This window comes from Triticum urartu, chromosome 7A, assembly GCF_056163025.1.
Source record: "Triticum urartu cultivar PI428250 chromosome 7A, HENAU_Tu73, whole genome shotgun sequence".
Lineage (NCBI taxonomy): Eukaryota > Viridiplantae > Streptophyta > Magnoliopsida > Poales > Poaceae > Triticum > Triticum urartu.
This window is the reverse complement of record NC_141879.1, coordinates 522,057,264-522,074,676: the sequence shown is the minus strand read 5'-3', so window position 1 is coordinate 522,074,676 and position 17,413 is coordinate 522,057,264. Positions and strand designations below refer to the sequence as shown.

The following is a 17,413-nucleotide window of genomic DNA, read 5'->3' as shown; positions in this document are numbered from 1 at the left end:
TACCCGGAGGTGTGAGCTGAGGTACTATACCTCGGCTTTTCAGATGATCATCAAACTCCTGGCTCATGTACTCACCTCCACGATGAGATCATAGAAGTTTTATAGTCTTGCCGAGCTGATTCTCAACCTCATTTTGAAACTCTTTGAACTTTTAAAAAGTTTCCGACTTGTGCCTCATCAAATAGATATATCCATATCTACTCAAGTCGTCGGTAAAAGTCACGAAGTACTGATAGCCACCTCTGGCAGTTGTGCTCATTGGTCCACACACATCATGAAATATGTTGCCAATTTGTGTGTATGGAAAGTACCTATTTGGTTCTTAGTTCTTTTTGGGGAAAACTACGACTATCATGGAAGCCAACCTACTTACAAGTCCCACACGTGCGAGGCTTTTTCGGTCCTCCGGCATTTTTCTTCCGCTCTCCATTTTTATTTTGCTTCCCTTCTCCATCCTTTTTTTGTTTCCCTTCTCCACCCTTGTCTAAGTGTCCCTTAATTCTTTTGCACCTCCCCTTTGTATGCACATCAGTTGGTGGATAAATTTCAACTTCATTAGGCATACTACAACCAATGTATGCCTAGAATTCATCTTGTCTACTAGGATTATTGGCGGTAACCCTTTCAGATAACTTTATTTTCGTGTCAAGGAGACCATTTCTCAATGCTTCCAATTCTTCAGAAGAATGTTCAGCCAACCTAATAGTGTCATCTAATGTTTGGTGTATCTCTGAAACCATTTTTCTCTTTGCCAAATCTAAAGAACTACTCTCGTTCTCTTCAAGCAAGTTGACACTGCTATCGTATAGTGACCTCCTGTTAAGTGTTTTCTTCCACCTATCTAGAACGAAATGGCTTGGTAGCTCATTAATTTTTGCACCTCTCAAAACCACGATGATATGTCGGCATGGAATTCCACGTGTATCAAATAGCATGCAAGAGCAGTGAGCACTCATGGATGTTGTGTTGAACTTAACTTCTTTGGACTTGTAAGAGCGATCACCTCCTACAACCGTGGTTTTCACATCACCCTCCTGCAATATGCTTTCAATTAAGCAGTGATCTCTAGCCGCACGCACCTCCTTCTGAAAAGCTTTGAAAACCTCATGGGTGAAGTATAGGCTTGCATGCTTCTCGATCTCCCATGATGTAATCAGTGGAAACATGGAGTTGAGGCAATCATGATCAGCCTTGAGTTCATTCTGACGTTGTTCTTCCAGGGTTGTACCAATCCTAATCCAAAACTCCACCAAAGCATGCTTGTAACCAATAAAGTGATTAAAGAATGAGTTAGCACTCTCTGACCTCGAAGTGGTTCTTAGAGTTTCACCCAAGAATACACCTCTAAAGTAGGCTGGTATCCATGAGTCACGAATTTCATATCTCCTAGCAAACCATGTGTTTTCTTCAAGACCAAATTCAGAAATCATGGAAGACCACTTTGCCTCAAATTCAGCTGGGCTTTCAGAACCCCGTACACATGCATTAACTGAGTTGTAAAAATGATCATCCTCTTTCAATGAAGGACCAACCTTTTCTGGAAGCTTTCTCATTATGTGCCACATGCATAATCTATGGATGGTGTTTGGCATAACTATATCAATGGCAGCCTTCATGCTAGCATCTTCATCGGTTACTATAAGCCTCGGTGTTGCCCCATCCATGGCTTTCAAAAATGTTTCAAACACCCATTTGTACGACTCTTAGTTCTCATCAACAATCAAGGCAGCACCATAGAAAACAGATCCCATATGGTGGTTTATTCCCGTGAATGGACAAAAAATCATCTTGTACTGATTTGTGTTGTATGTGGAGTCAAAAGACACCATTTCTCCAAATAAAGCATAATTCTTTCTACAAAATGCATCTGCCCAAAACACGCGTTTCAATTGATTTTTATCATCAAGAACATACTCAAAGAAGAATCCTGGGTTGATTTGCTTCCTCTTTCTGAGGTTGTCAATAAACATTTGAGCATCTGTATCCTTGAAAGTACTTCTCATGTCACGGTGATAATTCTGTAAGTCTCTCTTCATGCACCCCACAAACTGAAATCCACCCTCACCAACACGAAGCAATCGAAAGGCTCCAGATGTGCCAATACTAGTTGTGTGACATGTGAATGGTGTGGTCTTGGCCTTCTCGCTGACTTATCTATTAGACTTTATTAAATGTTGCTTGGTGGGTGTGACAAATTGATGGGTGTGTTCTTCGTGAAAATCTAATATTGAGTATTTGCCATCCTGCATAAGCTTGATAGTTATCATGGCTTCACAACCATATCTAGTAGTCTTTCTTGCATGTGTTCTTATCTTCCCTCCCTTCAAATCCTTCTTGTGTTCCTCCTCCTTCTTCGTTTGGAAACCTTCTTTCGAACAAAGAAATCGCCTCCAGACCACCACATCATCTATGGTCTTTTTCTGCCCAATTCTGACTGAAAATCCAACATTGTGTGCATAAGCCTTGTAAAAATTCTCAACATCTTCCATACTATCAAATGTCATACCCAAGGCTGGTTTTAAGTTATCATCACAATCAGGAGTACATGTTGAACCCTGAAATTACATGATGCATTGGTCGCACAAGTTAGTGAATGTTAAAGAAATTTGTAAAAATTATGGTGATAACGATACTCACACAAAATGGGCCACTAGTAGCTCTCTTTTTAGGGGTGCTGAAGTTCTCAAGTATGATCGGGGGAGGACATATTTCCATATCACGGTGTCGTTCATTACTGCATTCATGGTTTTGCAAAGCAATATCACACGCTAACTTGGGCTCGATCTGTTGTAAGAACATAGGGATGACCATGACATGTTCATTCGAATTTAAAAATGGTCATACAGGGAGTAAGGACTAAGCACACAAGTTCATATCAATTTACAAAAAAAGGCACTACGATGACACGTTCATTAGAATTCAGAAAAAAACAGAGATGCATTCACACAAGGAGTAAGGACTGAGCACACAAGTACATATCAATTTACAAAGAAATAGGCAGTACCATGACACATTCATTATAATTCAGAAAAAATAAATATGCATCAATACAGGGAGTAAGGATTGAACGTTCATGTTCATATCAATTCAGAAGAAAAAAAGTGATGCATCATACATGGATTGGTCAGGGACTTACATCTGTACAGATACAAGGAGGAGGGGACATGGCAGGAGATAGAGGAGCGACACGGTCTATAGGAAGCGTCTCCATGAACTCCGACAGAGAAGGTTGTTGCCTCGGAGGCGATCGTGGCATGACCTGCGGGGGTATGGGAGGGTACAGAGGAGCAACAAGAGCAGCAGAGAGGAGGGGTGGTGGCACCACATGGTTTGAAGGGCGGGGTGCCATGATCTCCGGCGGTGAAGGATGGGGTGCCATGGTCTCCGGCGGTGAAGGACGGGCCCTCGCCGGTGATGGCGCCATGCCCTTACCTAGATCGAAGATGAATCGCTCAAAGACAAACAAACAAAGGGGCGGTAGGATTTCTTTAATCGTAGGAATTAATGAGGGGTTATGTGTAAAAGGAGGTTAAGTGACCTATTAGCAATCCCACTTTTCATCTCTACCCTTCGCTCTTGATCCAACGACCCATGCCATTAGTTTCCAGATTTTCATCGAATTGTTGTTTTCACTCGATACTTCGCCTTCTTTGATACTTACTAACATGTGGCTAGATTGACAACCATTTGAGTGTTACTCTCATTTGCTGCCTCACATGGTCTTCTCATTCATCAGATGGACGTAAGACGACTTTCCTTAATGGAGAGCTAGACGAGGGAATTTACATGCAACAGCCATATGGCTTTGTAGTAAATGGTCAGGAAAGAAAGGTGTGCAAGCTATTGAAATACTCCATCTGTCCCAAAATTCTTGTCTTAGATTTGTCTAAATACGAATGTATCAAGTCACATTTTAGTATTAGATACATTTGTATCTAGACTAATCTAAGACAAGAATTTTGGGACGGAGGGAGTATTTGTATGGACTGAAACAAGTGCCTAAGCAATGGCATGAGAAGTTTAATAAAACTTTGGCATATGTTGGCTTTATTGTTAATGAAGCTGACAAATGTGTATACTATCGCCATGGTGGGGACGAAGGAGTTATACTGTGTCTACATGTCGATGACATACTAATATTTGGGACCATCCTCAAAGAAATTGAGGAGGTCAAGGCTTTTCTATCTCATAAATTTGAGATGAATGACCTAGGTGTGGCTAATGTTATCTTGAATATCAAGCTATATATTGAGAGATGATGAGGGTGGAATGACACTTATGTAATCCCACTATGTTGAGAAGATTTTGAGTCGTTTTGGATATTCGAACTGCAAACCTTCTACAACACCATATGATCCTAGCGTGCGGATTCGAAAGTTTGAGGGCACAGTTGTCGATCAATTGAGATACTCTCAAGTGATTGGTTCACTCAAGTACCTAGCTTGTGCTACTCAGCCTAACATCTCATATGATGTGTGCAAACTGAGCCGGTTTGTCTCCAATCTAGGAGATGCGCATTGGCACGCTGTTGAGCGAGTGATGCATTATTTGCAAGGTACTGTGAACTACGAAATTCACTATACTGGGTACCCGACGATACTTCAGGGGTATAGTGATTCGAATTGGATATCTGATGCTGATGAGATGAAAGCCCTAAGTGGATATGTGTTCACACTTGGTGTTGGTGTTGTTTCCTGGAAGTCTTGCAAGCAGACAATCTTAGAGAGATCGATTATGGAAGTAGAACTCACAACATTAGACACATCATGCATCGAAGCAAAATGTCTTCGAGAGCTTTTGATGTATTTGCCAATGGTTGACAAGTCAGTTCGGGCTATCCTTATGAACTGTCACAATCATACAGTGATTGCCAAGGCAAAGAGTTCAAAGGACAACATGCAGTCCACAAAGCATATAAGAAGAAGATTGAAATATGTCATGCATTCAAGAAACTCCAGAATAATAGTGTTGGGTTATATCCAGTCGGTAAAGAATCTAGCAGATCCCTTTACTAAAGGGCCATCACAGATTGTGATAGAAAATGCATCGAGGGAGATGGGCATGCGACCCACATAAGTTGCCATGGGGGTGGGGTAACGCAACCTATATGGTTGGAGATCCCGTGAATTAGACCTAGGAAATAGTCCAGCAGTCAACTGGGATATTATCACTTTTGTCTTAATGTGTTCCAAAGCTTGTGTACGCAAGATGCTATCCTACATAGCATTCTTTGGAGGAACACACATAAGTGAGCCCGACTGCTGGTCACAGTCTATGAGACAGGGTTTAATCTCTAGGAAGCTCCTGAACAGGTCAGGAGTATGACTAATAAGCTCCACCTGTGGGGTTTTGCCTTCGGCAGCCACATACCAACTGGCAATTGGCGAAACTTCTGCACACTAAACTGACAATTCAAGGCATAGTCCAATGTTCAGTTGCGAAGAAGTTTAATCCGGTTGCTCTTGGTGGAAGTTCAACTTAATACTCTCCACTGAAACTCTCGTATATAAAAACATTGTTTGGAACATATGACAAACTAATGTGCCTTGAGATCTGGTGGAGGGTTGTTGAATTATAGAAGGACTTTGGCCCATATAAGACAATGATTCATGATTAATCTCTAAGGCCCATGTAGGTGCATGGCAAGTGGTGGAAAGTTTAGTATCATATTGCTAGTTGAGGAGAGTTGGGCCCCTTTATAAGGACTGCTCTACCTCATGCCATTGAGATCTTGGAAAGAGGAGATGTACATGCGCGCCCCTCCTCTGCCGCCTGCCTCGCCTCACCTCGTCATGATGGTGCGCGTGTCGCGGGTTGTGGGAATGAGCTGGGCTCACACATATGCGCTTTATTTTTATCGATCATAAATGGTTAATTAATCTCAAATTAATTAACGAGTCACTAACAGAAGTGCCACTGTCCAAGACATTAGACCATGGGCTGTTCGCGGACTCGGTCATGGGCCTAAGCCCAGGCCCATTTACCGGACGACAAATATATTGGAGGAGTTGGCCAGTGCAGCCGACACACTCACTCCCTCCTCGCGCAACCCTAGCCGTCATCTACTATTTCTCTCACTATGTTGCTTCCGGCGATCTCATCCCGACGACCGTGTGCACGGTTGGTCGGGAGAGCAGGTGCCTTAGGAACCCTATGCTTCGAGATCCTGCCCGGGAGAAGGGCAATAAGGTTTTTGGGGAGCGTCTCGATGCGACTGTTGCCGATCCGTCCCCGTCTTTGTCCTCCTCTGCTTCGACCATTTCCCCTGCATCGACTCCATGGCCGCCGACGCTGTCGTCAAGAAGAAGGCCGCGGATGACGCCGAGACTGTTGTTGACGCCACTGCGTTGGCCTGGCCAACCAGAGGGTATGACTGTGTTCATAGATGTTTCGATTATATTTATTGTACGTGCTCAATGCTTAGGTATCGGCATGAGTTGCATAATGTGATTGTCATGTTTATTATCTACTCGTGGATTAGATTAACCGAAAAATTGCTTAATATTTCCAGCGTGAACGGCCTAGTGGAATTCAGGGGCTTTATGAAGACCTAATTTTATTTTATTTTGAAAGAAGGCAACAGACTTGCCGTTTTCATTGATTAAGAAGAAGTGAAAATTGCCGGGTTAATTGACGGAAAGCCTGGCTAAAACCGATGAACACCTAGATTACAGCACACTGTAAAAGAAAAGGAAAACATGCGATCAAAAACAGGTCATGTGTCACTTGTCAGTCAAGGTTGGCATGAAGCAATCAGCTCACCTCTGTTATCAAAGTAAAAGAAATCATTTTTACTCCATGCATGCATATGTACCTAACTACCTCGGACCATAAGCAAAAGCACGAGCTTCTTTTTCACAGTAAAGGCACGAGCTTAACCGACGTCCAGTTTGGACCATCGGCTGTCAGCTTTCCGAAGGCCCAGGCTCGACCGCTCAGGTCGGCATGAACTGTGCGCTCGGCCAACAAGTTTTAACCACAAACCCGCCCGGTCGGTCGCCTTCACACGTCCGTCCGGGCGCGAGCACGAGGGGAGGAGCATCGGGCATTTGCCTCCCTTCCAGGGCTCCTGCCACAGAGACATACTCCAACTAGCCAAGCCACGGCAACGGGACGGAAGGCGTCAGGGGCAACCCGATTAACCCACTTCCCGGCCGAGGAAGAAGGCCCCTCTCCTCTTCCAAAGTCTTCTCCGGCCGATCACCCCAAGTAAAGTAAAGAATTATTGCCCCGGTTAGCCTAGCTCCACCCCCCACCCCGCACCCACCGCGCAGTGCAACCCCCCACCCCGCCGGTCTCCGTCCCGCCTGCCTATAAATACGCAGCTCCCCCCTGCCTCTCTCCCTCCCCCTCCTCCTAGCTTCATTCCCTCCTCGCTCCAGCCATCGGATCGATCGTCGTAGCAGCAGCAGCAATGGCGCCATTTGCGACGTCGACGAGGCCGGCGTCCCTGCAGCTCTCTGCCCTCCTCTGCGTCCTCCTCTTCTCAGGTAATGCATGGATGAATGCCCGTCGCGACCCTGATAGATACCTTGGCCGGACGTCGGAGTGTGACTGACGAGATTTTCTTGGAATGTGCGTGCGTGCAGAGGTTTGGGTGCTGCAATGCAGCGCGGCGATCGGCATCAACTACGGGCAGGTGGGCAACAACCTGCCGACGCCGGCGCAGGTGGTGTCGCTGCTGTCGTCGCTGCGGGTGGGCAAGGTGCGCATCTACGACGTGAACCCGCAGGTGCTGGCGGCGTTCGCCGGCACGGGCATCGAGCTCATCGTCACCGTGCCCAACGACCTGGTGCAGCCCATGGCCGCCAGCGCGGGGCAGGCCATGCAGTGGGCCACCGCCAACATCAAGCCCTACTTCCCGGCCACGCGCGTCACGGGCATCGCCGTCGGGAACGAGGTGTTCACCGACGACGACCAGGCGCTCAAGGCCAGCCTGGTCCCGGCGATGCGCAACCTTCACGCCGCGCTGGCCCAGCTGGGCATGGACGGGTACGTGCACGTCTCCACGGCCAGCTCCCTCGGCGTGCTCGCCAACTCGTACCCGCCGTCGCAGGGCGCCTTCACGCCGGAGTGCGCCCCCCTCATGCTCCCCTTCCTCCGCTTCCTCGCCGAGACCAACGCCCCCTTCTGGATCAACGCCTACCCCTACTTCGCCTACAAGGCCGACCCCGCAAAGTAATTCCTCAATCCAACATATATACATGCCTCTTTACTTTATTATAATATATATGCCACGTCGTCACACGTGTCGTTGGCTTTTCTGACGTGGAAGCCACGTGCGTGCAGCGTGTCCCTGTCGTACGCGCTGTCGGACCCGTACCACGTCGGCGCGGTGGACCCCTACACGCACCTGCAGTACACGAGCATGCTGTACGCGCAGGTGGACGCGGTGACCTTCGCGGCGGCGCGGCTGGGCTACGGCGGCATCCCGGTGTTCGTGTCGGAGACGGGGTGGCCGTCCAAGGGCGACGCCGACGAGGTGGGCGCCACGGTGGAGAACGCCCGCGCCTACAACCGGAACCTGTTGGTGCGGCAGGTGGGCAACGAGGGCACGCCGCTGCGCCCCCGCCAGCGCCTCGAGGTCTACCTCTTCGCGCTCTTCAACGAGGACATGAAGCCCGGCCCCACCTCCGAGCGCAACTACGGCCTCTACCAGCCCGACGGCCGGATGGTCTACAACGTCGGCCTCGCCCAGCAGCAGACCACGTCGGCGGCCTCCCTCTCCCTCGCCGCCTCCTCCGCGCCCCCTGCCATGGTCAGTGCCGCTCATTCTTCTTAATTCTATCTGCAAATTAATTTTCCATGGAACCAACTGGAGTACATAGTACTACAGCATATCTATCAGGATCACGCCACCTTTTTCGGTCAGTCAGAGATATATGGTCATACAGTGGTAAAGATTTTGCATGCATGTGTTCCCCACAGCAACGTCAACCAAGGGTGCAATGCACATGTGGATCACTGTTAGTCCAAGCTGGACTTTGCCAGACTCGTACTATGCAAAAGTCTCTTCTTCTTATCTAAACGAAAGTGGCTAGTGGTCCGTGATGTCCATGCACGTAGTACCAAACTATTCACTTTCATCTGCATGCATGCATGCATGCATGGACGGACGAGAGATCAACAAGGCACCCTTGTGTGCCAAGTAAAGAAATTACTAATCAGCAACACAAGCACGCACGCAGCTAGTGTCCTAGGCGGCAGTTTTCCTCCCAGTGACCTAGCTGAATTGCAGAGATATTCCTTCCCCTTGCTTGCACTTAAAGTGCTACTAGGTTGCAACGATCATCAGATCACTCCACTTAGAAAGAAAGGCAGAAAAAGCACCAAGAAAGCAAGACCTACGAGGGGTCATATCTAGTAATACTTGCAGCCAGCAAAAAGGAATAATCAGCTGGCCTTTGCATGCACCACCACGCTTCTTGTTCACACTCGATCGTGCCTTGGAGGAAACTTCACGAGTCAAGTTTGTATGCAAGGCCGTTCGTTCTTTTTAGTATATAGTCATATCACAGCCAAGGAGAAGAGATTTCTTAATATTCCTTGCGCATTTGCGCACACAAAGAGTAGGGAATAATCCAAGGTGTTCCTTTTTGGTACGCTTATCGCGCGGTTTAGTATTCCCGACGGGCCGAACTTTCATGATTGAACAAATCAGCGTTAGGTGCATATGCGATTCTTCTTCTCCACCCAAATGTCAAGTGTACGTGTTGTTAGTGGAGCAAAAATGATGGCTGATAATTAATCGCATAGACCACCGAAAGCAGTGATAAAACATGATTAGTTTTCACCGAAAGACCGCAGGCAGTCTGTTGCTCAATTTTGAGAAGTGCAGTTTACTTAAAGATGTACGTAGATGCTTATTTTACCATGTTTATATACTATGGTTGTATGAGCTAACATGTTTCACCTTTTGTGATACGCAGGATGTTGGAAAGGACTTGACGAGCCTGTGCCTCATCTCAGCTCTGGCCATCCTGCTCACCTCCCAGGCTTTCTTACTGGGATAGCAAAAGCACCCAAGAGTGCGGCCATATGCAAGCAAGCAAAATGGCCTTGACTTTTGTGGACCAAAAGCCTTGCAGACCAAAGGGCAGAGATGGTGCACCATTTGAAGGTATGCGCCATGGCCCCTCTTGCATGTCATCTTATCACAGATGACACAACCTCCTTTTCTGCGCCATGTGGTAGCCCTTTATATCCAGGAGAGAAAGACACTTTCCCATTTCACATGCCCTTTCCTTGCCTTCCTATGGGCTACCACCACATAAGAAATCAATATGTATATATCTGATCATACATACGTACATGATACTACATGACACACATACATACACACACACCGCAAGGCAGTCTGAAAGCCCGAAACACTTGGCCACAACTAACAAGGAGCTCCTCCTCCTCCTTTTCCATTGCAGGGGGCAAAAGGAAAGCATATGCGGTGTAGGCCAGAGAAAAAGCTTGTCTTTGCGATGTGGAAGGCACTACCTCCCTCTACCCTCGAGGTCGTGGGGTGGTGGGCTTGTGGACGGCACGGCGTGTAAATACTGCGAGGGAAAGGCGTCCGTTTTGTGGCGCGCGCACACATGGGATCCGGGGAGATGTGCGGGGAAGATGGAGAGAAAGAAAGGGTGGCCGACGCTCGCGGGATTCGCTTTTCGGCGCCGAGGCTGCTTTGTGCCCCTTTGTGCCATGTCAAGCTGCGGTGGTGTGAGGCTCGTGCTCGTGTATATATGATTATTATTATTAATAATAATATTATTATTATTATATTCGTTTATTTATTCTAGCTAGGCTCAGGCTCCATGCGGCTGATGATGATCAGTTGGTGTGAGGGGCCTGGGCGTCGATGTAAATAAATGAAAAATCTATCAGAGTATGTTATGATTCTCGTTGCGATTGTTGTTTCTTTTCCTGTTTTGTTCACGGTGGCCCGTGTTTCGATTGAGATGGCAATGTCCTTGCTGTTCTTGATGTGAAAACGAAACTGTGCCCCACAGAGGAAGGGGCTGAAGAGAAGTTGATTGCCTTCTACGGGTTTCAAAGCTTGTGGTGGTGGAGCAGACTTGGTTGTCGAAACCCTTCGGAAATATTTTCAGTCGTCGGGATAGAAAATTAACTTGGAGAAATCTTTAGCCTTCCTTAGTAAGGGCTGCCCACGACAAATCAGAGGTGAGCTAAAGCAAATTTTGAATGTCGCGGATGAATCCTTGCAAGACAAGTGTCTAGGTGTGCCCACAGGTGTAAGTAATTCAAAGAACGGTGCCTTCAATATTTAGAGGACAAAGTGTGGAAGAAAGTAAAATGTGGATGAAGATTTTATCTCTGGGAGGCAAGGAAGTTCTCATCAAGTCCGCGTCTCGGGGTAGTCCCTGTTTTCTACATGTCAAGCTTTAAACTTTCAAGGAGTTTATATTTGCATATTAATTATTTAATAGGAAAATTCTGGTGGGGCAGTCATAGTGTGGAAGGAAGGTGGGTAGGGTGTCTTGGAGTGTGATGACTAGACCGAGACACATGAGAGGTATGGGGTTCCGTGATATCAAGCTTTCTAATCTAGCCATGTTGGCATGACAAGCATGACCTCTTCTGTAGGATCCTTCTTCCCTTAGTGCTCGAATGCTCTAAAGATGATTTACTGTCCTAACAACCGAACTTAGAAGTCACCCCTAGGGGTTTGGTAAGCGATCATAGAGGGCATGGATGTTTTGAAGCAAGGGCTTAGAGCATCTATAACCGGACCCTTCAAACCCGTCTCAAACGTCCTGGCAGGCCGCCCGGTCATTGCCCGGTCACAAAATTTGGACCCCAGACGGACCCTTCAAACGACCCTCAAACGACCGGGCTGACCCCCCATATCCAGCCAAAATATGGGGCGGATATGGGCGCCCGGGCACGCCCGCCATGTCGGACTCAGCCCATGCTGTCCCACCCGACCCCACTTATATTCATCCCCATCTCTCTCCGGACCAAACCCTAGCCACTTCACTTCCCTCCACTCCACTTCCCTCCGCCACCCAAGCTCACCTTCGGCTGTTTGCAACCTCCTCCGCCATGGCAAGCAGTCGATCGGACTCCGACCAGTCCGGATCCGTCGACTAGGGTGTCGTCCCGTGTGGGTTGGAGGAGGCAATGGCAGTCCGCATTGCACTTCGCCGCTCCCGGGAGGACAGTGCCCGGCCGACGGACGGATCCGTTCGCCGCGATGCCATAGCGTCGGCTCATCGGGTGCTCGGGTCCTCCGGTGCTGGATCCTCGCGGTCCCGGCCGGAACACCTCTCCTTCCCCATCACTGATCGGGTAGAGTACGAGTCCCCCTGGGAAGGGCCGGCCTGCCGTGGGAAGGAGAGGATAAGGGCCGCCGAGGAAGGGCCGGCCTGCCGAGGCCCGTCTCGCGGCGAAAATGGCTGCAGCGGAGGCGGCCGAAGCGGCCGCGTGGGCGGCTGTAACATCCCGGATGTAATTTACCTTATTTGTAGTCCAACTCTTGCCGTTTTCGGCACTAAGTTATTTTATTTCCTCGTTGTCGGGTTTTTGCCTTCATGTGCTTTTGTCTTTGTCATGCATCTCATATCATGTCATCATGTGCATTGCATTTGCATACGTGTTCATCTCATGCATCCGAGCATTTTCCCCGTTGTCCGTTTTGCATTCCGGCGCTCCTATGTCCTCCGGTGCCCCGTTCTACCTCTTTTCGTGTGTGGGTGTTAAACGTTTTCGGATTGGACCGAGATCATGCGGCCTTGGTTTACTACCGGTAGACCGCTTGTCAAGTTTCGTGCCATTTGGACTTCGTTTGATATTCCAACGGTTAACCGAGGGACCGAAAAGGCCTCGTGTGTGTTGCAGCCCAACACCCCTCTAAAGTGGCCCAAAACCCACATAAACCTCCATCACCTAGGCCGTTCGATCACGATCGCGTGGCCGCAAACCGCACCTCATTTGGAGCTTCCTAGCTCCCTCTACCTCTATAAATATGTCCCTCCACAAAAATCTCGGGTCTCCTCTCCCCCTAAACCCTAGAGAGACTCCACCCACCGCCGCCGGACAAAAATCCGGGCATCGGACGTGTCCGCCCACCGCCGCCGACCAACCAGGCGATGCCACCTGTCCCGTCCGGCGCCCCACTTCGCCGCGCCGCCGCTCGGCCCGCGGGAGGCCCTCCCCGGTGTTGGGGAACGTAGCAGAAATTCAAAATTTTCTACGCATCACCAAGATCAATCTATGGAGTAATCTAGCAACGAGGGAAGGAGAGTGCATCTACATACCCTTGTAGATCGCTAAGCGGAAGCATTCAAGTGAACGGGGTTGATGGAGTCGTACTCGTCGTGATTCAAATCACCGGAGATCCTAGTGCCGAACGGACGGCACCTCCGCGTTCAACACACGTGCAGCCCGGTGACGTCTCCTATGCCTTGATCCAGCAAGGGGAGAAGGAGAGGTTGGGAAGACTCCATCCAGCAGCAGCACGACGGCGTGGTGGTGGTGGAGGAGCGTGGCAATCCTGCAGGGCTTCGCCAAGCACCGCGGGAGAGGAGGAGGGAGAGAGGCAGGGCTGCGCCATGGAGAGGTCAAAACTCATGTGTTGGCAGCCCCAAAGTCCTCAAGTATATATAGGGGAGAGGGAGGGGGGTGCGCCCCCTTTAGGGTTTCCACCCCAAGGGGTGCAGCAGCCCCAAACCCATCTAGGGTGCGGCCAAGGGGGGGAGAGGGGAAACTTGCCCCCCAAGCTAGGTGGAGGCGCCCCCTCCCCAAACCCTAGGCGCCTTGGGCCCTTGTGGGAGGGCGCACCAGCCCACCTGGGGCTGGTCCCCTCCCACACTTGGCCCATGCAGCCCTCCGGGGCTGGTGGACCCACTTGGTGGACCACCGGGACCCTCCCGGTGGTCCCGGTACATTACCGATAAAACCCGAAACTTTTTCGGCGACCAAAACAGGACTTCCCATATATAAATCTTTACCTCCGGACCATTCCGGAACTCCTCGTGACGTCCGGGATCTCATCCGGGACTCCGAACAACATTCGGTAACCACGTATATCTATTCCCTATAACCCTAGCGTCATTGAACCTTAAGTGTGTAGACCCTACGGGTTCGGGAACCATGCAGACATGACCGAGACAACTCTCCGGCCAATAACCAACAGCGGGATCTGGATACCCATGTTGGCTCCCACATGTTCCACGATGATCTCATCGGATGAACCACGATGTCAAGGATTCAATCAATCCCGTATACAATTCCCTTTGTCTAGCGGTACGATACTTGCCCGAGATTCGATCGTCGGTATCCCGATACCTTGTTCAATCTCGTTACCGGCAAGTCTCTTTACTCGTTCCGTAACACATCATCCCGTGATCAACTCCTTGATCACATTGTGCACATTATGATGATGTCCTACTGAGTGGGCCTAGAGATACCTCTCCGTTTACACGGAGTGACAAATCCCAGTCTCGATTTGTGCCAACCCAACAGACACTTTCGGAGATACCTGTAGTGTACCTTTATAGCCACCCAGTTACGTTGTGACGTTTGGCACACCCAAAGCACTCCTACGGTATCCGGGAGTTGCACAATCTCATGGTCTAAGGAAATGATACTTGACATTAGAAAAGCTTTAGCATACGAACTACACGATCTTTGTGCTAGGCTTAGGATTGGGTCTTGTCCATCACATCATTCTTCTAATGATGTGATCTCGTTATCAACGACATCCAATGTCCATGGTCAGGAAACCGTAACCATCTATTGATCAACGAGCTAGTCAACTAGAGGCTTACTAGGGACATGGTGTTGTCTATCTATCCACACATGTATCTGAGTTTCCTATCAATACAATTCTAGCATGGATAATAAACGATTATCATGAACAAGGAAATATAATAATAACCAATTTATTATTGCCTCTAGGGCATATTTCCAACAGTCTCCCACTTGCACTAGAGTCAATAATCTACTTCACATCACCATGTGATTAACACTCACAGGTCACATCGCCATGTGACCAACATCCAAGAGTCTACTAGACTCAATGATCTAGTTCACATCACTATGTGATAAACACTCAAAGAGTTCTGGGTTTGATCATGTTATTCTTGTGAGAGAGGTTGTAGTCAACGGGTCTTGCCATATTCAGATCCCTATGTATTTCGCAAAACTTTATGTCATATCATAGATGCTGCTGCCACGTTCCACTTGGAGCTATTCCAAATTGTTGCTCCATTATACGTATCCGGTATCTCTACTCAGAGCTATCCGGATAGGTGTTAAGCTTGCATCGACGTAACTCTTTACGTCGAACTCTTTATCACCTCCATAATCGAGAAACATTTCCTTATTCCTCTAAGGATAATTTTGACCGCTATCTGGTGATCTACTCCTAGATCACCTTTGTACCCTCCTGCCAGACATGTGGCAAGGCACACATCAGGTGTAGTACTTCAGCATGGCATACCGTATAGAGCCTATGACAAAAACATAGGGGACGACCTTCGTCCTTTCTCTTTCTTATGCTGTGGTCAAGCTTTGAGTCTTACTCAACTTCACACCTTACAACTCAGGTGAGAACCCTTTCTTTGACTGATCTATTTTGAACTCTTTCAAAAAAACATGTCAAGGTGTGCGTTCTTTGAAAGTATCATCAGGCATCTTGATCTATTTCTATAGATCTTGATGCCCAATATGTAAGCATCTTTATCCAGGTCTTCCTTTGAAAATCACTCTTCAAACAACCGTTTTTGCTTTCCAGAAATTCTACATTATTTCAGATCAACAATATGTCATCCACATATACTTATCAGAAATATTGTAGTGCTCCCACTCACTTTCTTGTAAATACAAGTTTCTAACAAACATTGTATAAACCTAAAAGCTTTGATCACTCCATCAAAACATATATTCCGATTCCGAGATGCTTGCTCTAGTCCATAGAAGGATTGCTGGAGCTAGCATACCTTTTAGCATCCTTAGGATCGATAAAACCTTTTATTGTATCACATACAACTTTTCTTACGAAAACTGGTAAGAAAACTTGTTTTGACATCCATCTGTAAGATTTCATAATCGAAAAATACAGCAAATGCTATCATAATTTCGACAGACTTAAGCATCGCTACGGGTGACAAATTCTCATCGTAGTCAACTCCTTGAACTTGTGAAAAGACTCTTTCCCACAAGTCGAGCTTCATAGACGGCAACATTACCGCCCACGTCCGTATTCTTCTTAAAGATCCATTTATCTCAATGGCTTGCCAATCATCGGGCAAGTCCACCAAAGTCCATACTTTGTTCTGATATATGGATCCTATTTCAGATCTCATGGCTTCTAACCATTTTTTGGAATACGGGCCCACCATCGCTTCTCCATAGCTCATAGGTTCATTGTTGTCTAACAACATGATATCTAAGACAGGATTACCGTACCACTCAGGAGTAGTACATATCCTTGTCGACCTACCAGGTTCGATAGCAACTTGATCCGAAGCTTCATGATCACTATCATTAAATTCCTCTTCAACAGACATAGGCGCCACAGAAAACATCTTTCTGTGTTGCATCACTCTCTGGTTGAAGTAAAGGTTCGACAACCTCATCAAGTTCTATCTTCCTCCCACTCAATTCTTTCGAGAGAAACTCCTTCTCGAGAAAGGACCCGTTCTTAGTGACAAACAATTTTCCCTCGGATCTGAGATAGAAGGTATACCCTACTGTCACCTTTGGGTACCCTATGAAGATGTGTTTGTCCGCTTTGGGTTCGAGCTTCTCCGGCTGAAGCCTTAAGCATCGCAGCCCCAAACATTAAGAAACGACAACTTTGGTTTCTTGCCAAACCAATGTTCATACGACGTCGTCTCAACGGACTTAGATGGTGTCCTATCTAAAGTGAATGCAGCTGTCTCTAACGCATAACCTCAAAATGAAAACGGTAGATTGGTAAGAGACATCATAGATCGCACCGTATTTCATAGTGTTCGATTACGACGTCCGGATACACCATTACCTTGTGGTGTTCCAGGTGGCTTCAACTGTGAAACAATTCCACAATGTCTTAAGTGATTGCCAAACTCATAACTTAGAAAATCCCCTTTTGATCAGATCATAGGAACATGATCTTATTGTTATGATGATTCTTAACTTCACTCTGAAATCGCTTGAACTCTTCAAACGTTTCAGACTTGTGCTTCATTAAGTAGATATACCTATATCTACCCAAATCGTCAGTGAAGATGAGAAAATAGTGATATCCACCGCACGCTTCAATTCTCATTGGATCACACGCATCAGCATGCATGATTTCCAACAAGTCACTTGCCCGTTTCATTGTACCTGAAAATGGGGTCTTAGTCATCCTGCCCATGAGGCATGGCTCGCATGTGTCAAGTGATTCAAAATCAAGTGACTCCAAACATCT

The 17,413-nt window shown here is 47.6% G+C and overlaps 1 protein-coding gene and 1 pseudogene across 1 annotated transcript; one reads left to right on the top strand and one right to left on the bottom strand.

Annotated features, from left to right (window-relative positions):
• Positions 1-365: 365 nt before the first annotated feature.
• Positions 366-2,706, bottom strand: LOC147960252 (protein FAR1-RELATED SEQUENCE 5-like; annotated as a pseudogene).
• Positions 2,707-7,333: 4,627 nt separating this feature from the next.
• LOC125524161 (glucan endo-1,3-beta-glucosidase 11) lies at positions 7,334-10,894 on the top strand. The gene is made up of 5 exons (XM_048689230.2): positions 7,334-7,490; positions 7,590-8,178; positions 8,290-8,758; positions 9,930-10,120; positions 10,422-10,894. Exons 1-4 carry the CDS (start codon positions 7,415-7,417, stop codon positions 10,011-10,013), a joined length of 1,218 nt encoding a protein of 405 aa, XP_048545187.1. The 5' UTR covers positions 7,334-7,414; the 3' UTR covers positions 10,014-10,120; positions 10,422-10,894.
• The last annotated feature ends 6,519 nt before the right edge of the window (positions 10,895-17,413 follow it).

Excerpts from the sequence above, each read along its gene's own strand:
- LOC125524161 (XM_048689230.2), top strand. The coding sequence starts at position 7,415 with ATGGCGCCATTTGCGACGTCGACGAGGCCGGCGTCCCTGCAGCTCTCT. Across the intron at positions 8,179-8,289 it reads TACAAGGCCGACCCCGCAAA|CGTGTCCCTGTCGTACGCGC; the intron begins GTAATTCCTCAA and ends ACGTGCGTGCAG. Across the intron at positions 8,759-9,929 it reads CCTCCGCGCCCCCTGCCATG|GATGTTGGAAAGGACTTGAC; the intron begins GTCAGTGCCGCT and ends TGTGATACGCAG.